The 6,640-nt window shown below is 41.0% G+C and overlaps 1 protein-coding gene across 2 annotated transcripts; it reads right to left on the minus strand.

Annotated features, from left to right (window-relative positions):
- Positions 1-367: 367 nt before the first annotated feature.
- On the minus strand, positions 368-5,741 carry etf1a (eukaryotic translation termination factor 1a). 2 transcript variants are annotated; one of them, XM_023959183.2, is made up of 12 exons: positions 5,572-5,741; positions 5,322-5,384; positions 5,101-5,211; positions 3,862-4,037; positions 3,563-3,702; positions 3,329-3,467; positions 3,051-3,241; positions 2,422-2,551; positions 2,128-2,301; positions 1,957-2,021; positions 1,722-1,869; positions 368-1,092 (listed from the first exon to the last, which is right to left on the minus strand). In XM_023959183.2, the coding sequence occupies exons 3-12, from the start codon at positions 5,184-5,186 to the stop codon at positions 1,010-1,012; spliced, it is 1,332 nt and encodes a 443-aa protein (XP_023814951.1). In that variant the 5' UTR covers positions 5,187-5,211; positions 5,322-5,384; positions 5,572-5,741; the 3' UTR covers positions 368-1,009. The 2 variants fall into 2 exon arrangements, with proteins under 2 accessions (XP_023814951.1, XP_023814950.1); XM_023959182.2 differs by lacking the exon at positions 5,322-5,384 and having other exon boundaries at positions 5,572-5,740.
- Between the last annotated feature and the right edge of the window lie 899 nt (positions 5,742-6,640).

The raw sequence follows: 6,640 nt of genomic DNA on the forward strand, positions 1-6,640 counted from the left end.
TTCTCCCCACTTTCCAGGCTGTCAGATTTATTACTTTATTAAAATAACTTATAAATAAGTGCAGTCGATTCTCGTGTACTGTCTACCAATCCAAGGTATACTTCTTCCCAAGGCATGTACAGACAATAGACAGTCTTGCAGTTAGAATACAATGGTATTGATTGTGTATGAAAGATGTCAAATTAATGCCAATATGGAGAAGACTGCCCCCACCCCCCTCATAGGATGTGGTTGAAGGAACATCGCAGCCACAAACAGTTTCACAGAATTATTTCAATTCTTTTGATGGTAAAACACCAAAAAACTGTTGATCAGCTCCGACGCAGCACAAAACATGAGACCACAGCTTGCGAGGAAATCGCAATGGTTTTTAGCAGTTCAAATTTAATACTTTGTCCCCCTTTCTCTACAGAAACCCAGGTAAAAAAAATCCCCCACTCTCATAAAATGCAACAGCAGCAGTTACCAGTAAAAAAATGAAATGCAAAAAAAAAAAAAAAGAACATGACAGGGCAGAAGAGAAAGAGGGTGGGGACATGAGGCAAGAAAGGAAAATATATTTTCTGTACGTCGGGGGCAAGTCCAAAGTTAATCTTCAGACAGAGTTGGAGACAGCGAGGAATCTGGGAACTTGCTGTTGTGTTTAAAATGATGGGAAGGCAGCGGGGAGAAAAAAACAAAAACAAAAAAACAACCAAAATGAGTCGAGTCCAATCCAACTAGGGGAAGGATCCAGCAATCTAAGGCAGGGATTTATTCAGGAAGGGCATTTTTCCTTTCTGGATGAAAGAAAATCTCACTCCTCTCCAACCTGTGTAATGCATTTTTGTTTTGTGTACAGATGTATTTGCAAATTTGTGTATGCAACAGGTAAATTGGAAGGTGTGTCTGTCATTAATATCGTCAACACTGGAACCCCTCTCACTTGCTGCAAGAGAGGTGGCGTTTTTTTCTTCTTTCCTTAATTCTTCAATTCTTTTTTTCCCTCTAAATATCAGTCCAAGACTACCTAGTAGTCATCCAAATCAAAGAACTCATCGTCCTCTCCTTGGTATTCCATGCCCTGGAAGTCCACCCTGTACCGCAAGATACCTAGGGACAAAAGATTTTACACAAATTAACCAATGCATTGAGATCCCCAGAACTTGTGTAAGTTTAGAGCTAAAGATATTTAATAAGAATAAGGTAATCTCATCTGAGTAACATATCTACAACACAAAGATCCACGCATAGGTGGGCCAAGACTTTGTCAGAGTGCACCCAGCAAGAGATTCATCACAGCTGAAAGTACCGTGGAGTGGCATCCGAAAAGAATTGAAGAAGGAAAAGCTACACCGTTGAAACTGAAGTTTTCCAGACATGCAAGACACCTTTTTTTGTTCTTTTTAATTAAAATATATCTGATTTACATTTACAACTCTTGACACACTTTTTCATTGTTCATAATTCACTGGACTTCCTCATAGGGAAATAGCTCTGTAGTAGCTGCAAAACGTACAAATCCAATGGTATTTTCTCACACACAGATACTATGGGGCAAACTGGAACATTTTGTTTAAAATGCTTTCACTGTGACTGATGTCAGGACAGAAGTGAGAAGTTCACACATTCTAGACTGAAGCTGAACTGCAGCAGGGCTGAACATGCATTCGTACATGCTGCCTAGTTCTTGACAAAACATGTAATAACTTTGTCATGAACAGATGTAATGGTTTACTCACCCCCAATGCCTCCAAAGCCCTTGACAAATTGGGACCCTTCCTGGCTCTTGTCGGTCACTATTTCAAGCGTGGCTCCAAATTTCTTGTAGTTGTTTGCGAACCACTCCAGCAGGGGCATGCTCTCGATCAGCTCGTGTTCCTGTCCTGTCTGAAAACACCACAAAGGTTAGAAGGACTGGATTGGAATGCTAATACCCTAGCTTTAACTCTGACTTTTTAACTTTCTAGTACTTACTTCCTTATCTGTGAAGTGAGATTTGTCCTTCTCTTGCTCTGGCGTCAAATACAGAGTTTTTTCATCTGGAAATGAAAAGAATACAACATTTAAAAAAAGGAAAATAAAGTTCAGGGGCAGATTAATGTCTAAACCAACAACAGGATGGACACAAACACACAATTTTTGTACCATTTTCGGCCCCGTTGCTCTCTGCTCCATGCACACGAAGAACATAACGCATGGTATCTAAATTCTCATAAACAATGAGGATCTCCACGGCTCCCATTTCAAGTGCTTTGAGTGTGTCCTCCACTCCGAAGCAGTACTTCCCCGTATCCTGACTGATCTCATCAAAGTACCGCCCTACAGAGAAAAACAGAAAAGAGTAGTTCTGTCATCTCAGCAATAAACGGTTGCATTTTGTTTTAATGATGACATTTATATCAATAACTAATGATTTTTAAATAAAAATAAGTGTCAAACCTATGAGCTTCTTTTCTTGGATGAATTTGACATTTGATAGAACCTCTGCTGAGAGCTCAATGGCCTGGTTGAAACCGTTCTCTCCTCCATAGGAGATGTCAACAAGCTTCAGAACTTTGGCCTGTAATCTCTTTGGAAAAAAGAAAAAAAAAAAAAGACAACATTAAGCACACTTAAATGCCAAAACTTGTTCCAACAAAAGTTGTACATTTTCAAATTATGTCAGTTTTATGGTAGTCAAGTGTATTGCAGCCCATAAAAAATTATTTTTAGCAATATGCTTCAAAGATATACATTCATCACCCTGTCCACTGCAGTTTTAACAGAATAATGGAAAAAGGTGTGGCCAAACAGCAAAACAGAAATTATACTTTCTAAAAAAAATGAGTATTGCTTTTCTGTAAAAAAATATATGTATCTCACCTATGACTGATTTCAAACTATAATTAAAACAAACAAAAAAAGGATTATGAACAATGATACTACTACACGTTTCAAAACATTTCCTTGGAAAGAAGTACAAACTAAATAATTTTTTCATTTTTTATACATTCTCGCTTATTTGTTGTCCTTTTCATACATAAATACTTTGCAAGTAGTGTATTGTTCTTGAATATTGATAAACTTACTGGGTCAAACATGTCCGACTGGCTAAGTTCGGTTTTGAAGTCAGCAGATCCAGCAAGGACCATTCCTGCCACGTTTACTTTGTCATTGGACACAAAGAGCTGGACAGCGGTCTCAGCCACTTTCCTCACGTAGTTATGTCTTTTCTCCATTCGTAGACGAGCAAAACGCAGCGCGGACTGTCCTCCTCTGCCTGAAAGAAAGGAGAGAAGCACAATCCTGTTATTGACTCGCATCGACACTTAAAGAGCGGTTTTCGCCAGAACAGAGTTTTCTTTACCGTGCTTTTTGGGTAGGTCCACAGTGAACTTGTGCAGCACCTCCCGGGTGTTGCCTTGCAGTGTGCCAAACAATGCTCCACTACCATCAATCACAATAAAGCCAAACTTGCTGTCATCCGAAAGAAGGGCCGTCAACGCCTGTTGAGCAGAAACGGATAAAAAATGAATTTAAGCTACAAACAAAAACACAACAACAACCAACAGCTAAGTAAAGATACAAAGGAAACCCTCACCTCGGTGTGGAACTTGTTGTCACAGAGGTAAAGAGAGGTGTTGATTGGCTTAAAAGGTTCAAAGTCTATATTGACTTTTTTCTCCTTGCCTTCTTCTGTCACAATTGTGCCACAGTACACAACTAAACCGTTGGGTGGCACTGGCAACAGAGAGAAAAAGAAACCGCTGGATAAGACAGAGGAACTCAATTTCTTTTGCACAGAATGAAATTGATTTAAAAAAAAAAAAAAAAAAAAGGTGTCAACTTCATTAAATGTGATCATATTTGCAGTGCGTGATTCAACACGTGTAAACCTACCTTTGTTGTAGAGTTTTAGTCTTTGCTGTACAGAAGTGATGGCCCCAAGCACAGAAAGCCGGTTAACTCGACTCTTGATGTTGGACGCTGTGCCAAACTCATCAGCTAACATCTTGGCCACTCTGGAAATCTGGTCCTTAGGTGGGATGATCAGTGAGATCATACTGGTGCCATTACTGTGAAGAGGAAGAGTTTAAATGTTGTATATCTGTAATAAACTATTCCAGATGGGTTTTTTCTGTAAGGTACTCGGCTAAATAGTACATCTTTCCAAGCTTTTTTTTTTTTTTTTAAAGCCACTACTGTCTCTCTGTTACACTCTACATAATCACTGTCCTTGAAATCAAGGACTAAGTTAAAAGGACAACACAACAGGAAACTCTGACACCACCTACTAACACAGGGGCAGGTAGCGAGGTCTGTGTCTGTAGGGCAAATACTAGCTACAATGTGTGACATGGCAGGCATCTGAGAACAGGACAGCCAATTCTGCCCAGCAGGATCAAGCAACGATCAAGTAGCACCAAGCAGTACATTTGATAAATCCAGATCCCCAAAGGACACGGGTGTAAACTAAAGTAGCACTCTGGAGCGGTCGGTTTTGATCACGTCCATCTTAGACATTACTAACTAAGCTGTTCGGTTGCCATGAGGTGACCGGCAACAGTGAACCAAAAAGTGTCATATCAGCTCTATCATGTGAGCGTCATGGGGGAGAAAAAAAACCCCATTTACATTAGGAAAAGGCGGTATACACAGTAACCGAACGCCCGACTGAAACTAGCTGACCGGCCTCGCGTTTTTTGTTAAAGACACCCATGGCGGCCTCTGTCGTGAAATGACGTCTGAGTCGTGTTAGCGGGTACATTAGCAACAAAGCTAGCAACAATGCCCCTAACTTTGAGCCTCGGTGGAGCCAGGGAGGGGAAAATCTCTGCGGTGTCACTCACAGAAACATGACACACACAGAACACGACAAAACTGTACCTCAACACAACATTTATAACAACAAACCATGCTAAATAATGACACTTGGCGCGCCACATTCGGCTAACAAAAATAGCACCAATAGCTACGATAAGCTAAGTTAGCCATGCTAACCACTCCCAAATTCGGCCCCACTTATCAGATCTCCAGCTGTTGAGTGATGGCTCTGTTAATCCACCAAATGGATTTATAAACTCAGCTTGTTTTTCAACTAAGTGTCGCATTAGCAAGTAACACAGATCGGCAAATTACCCGCGGGCAGCTTCTAAACTTTTGATCAGTTTCTTGATTTTCCATATCTCCACGTTCCTGTCCGCCGCGCTGGGGTCGTCCGCCATCTTTCTGCTGTAATCGCTTCAGCACCTGAAAAGATGTAAAAAGAAGTAAAGGGAATTAGACGAAGGAGGAAATGTGTCGATGGACACAGCCGCGGTTAATATGGCGCTTCTTTTTGAACTATCTGGAGTCTGTACCTCTTCAAACCCCTGGCGCCGTGTCCGCTGCTACACCTGACCAGAGCTGGGCAGCTGGACAAGCTGTAAGGGAAGAGCTGTAGTCTGCCTATTTGCACAGAACGTGGATAGCACCAGGCCTGCTGTCTACTAGGCCCCAGCGCACACCCCGTTCTTATCTAATACGACCTACTTTCTTAACATTACATTAAAATCCAACATAGATTTCCTGACGCGATTTTTGTCGGGAAAATCGGAACCGTTACTTTACCTGCCACGGACAACACCGCTCCACTCCGTTCTCTATCGGCTGCTTTATGTCGAGTCGATAGTCAAGAGGAATGACGTTGCTTTCCCGACCGGTTTCTCTCCCTCACACGCTGCGCGTGGTGCTACAGTCTGGAGATCACATGTGGGAGGTGATTAGAATCGTGGCGTTCACTTCCTAGAAACTGCATAGAAACCAATCATATGCCTCGGATGATCTGTCACTCAAAATTAGATCAAACCGATTGGATGAAATCCAAGGCCGTCACTTGAGCTGGGTGGTCGTTTGTAACTGTGCATCATGGGATTTGAAGTTTTGGAAAAATGCTAGCAACAACAGCTAGGGCAGTTACAGGGGTTTGGTGTGAAAGGATGGAGAATAATAATTATTTTCACCATTGTTTGGTTTGCTTTCGAACATTGCACTATTAAAAAGTTCCCACTCTGATGAAAATTATGTTTTTGTTATTTTTAACATGTCCTTGTGGCATTTTTCTCATGATGGAGGACATATATACAAAAATACATTTCTGAGTATTTCTTCAAATTACGAATGAAGGGCAGAAAAAAATGCTGTTGAAAAAAGCTTGTAGCAATGACCTAGAAACTACAACTGGCAGACCACAAGTTCCCTGCTCCTCTTTATTCTGATGCATCCTTTTGCACACAACTAGATCCATGTACATCTTAGTTTTATGCATCTGAGCTGGCATGTGGCTCAAACTGTATGGCTGGATAGATCATGTAAGCTTGAGATGCACAAAAAAATAGGTGATGGGAAGAAAAAAAAAAACACTGGGAACACTTTTACAGCAGATTAAAAGATGATTAGAGAGGGACATTAAAGCCTATAGCACACCAGTTGGGCCAAACCATTCCAACAGCACTACAAAGTTAAACTTTGTGCACATCATGCTTAAAAATTTTCCGAGAAACTCGATATTTAAGTATGTGAATAGTCCTTAGGAAAGATACTTCAAGTTAGCCAGAGAAAATTTGCTTATCTGCTGTAAACAAATCTCCCCGTGCATGGATGGGTTAACCCTTTAAAGCCCTTCTCCAATCACCTTTTG

The sequence above is a fragment of the Oryzias latipes genome, chromosome 10 (genome assembly GCF_053564925.1).
Source record: "Oryzias latipes strain Hd-rR chromosome 10, Olatipes_Hd-rR_3.1".
Classification (NCBI taxonomy): domain Eukaryota; kingdom Metazoa; phylum Chordata; class Actinopteri; order Beloniformes; family Adrianichthyidae; genus Oryzias; species Oryzias latipes.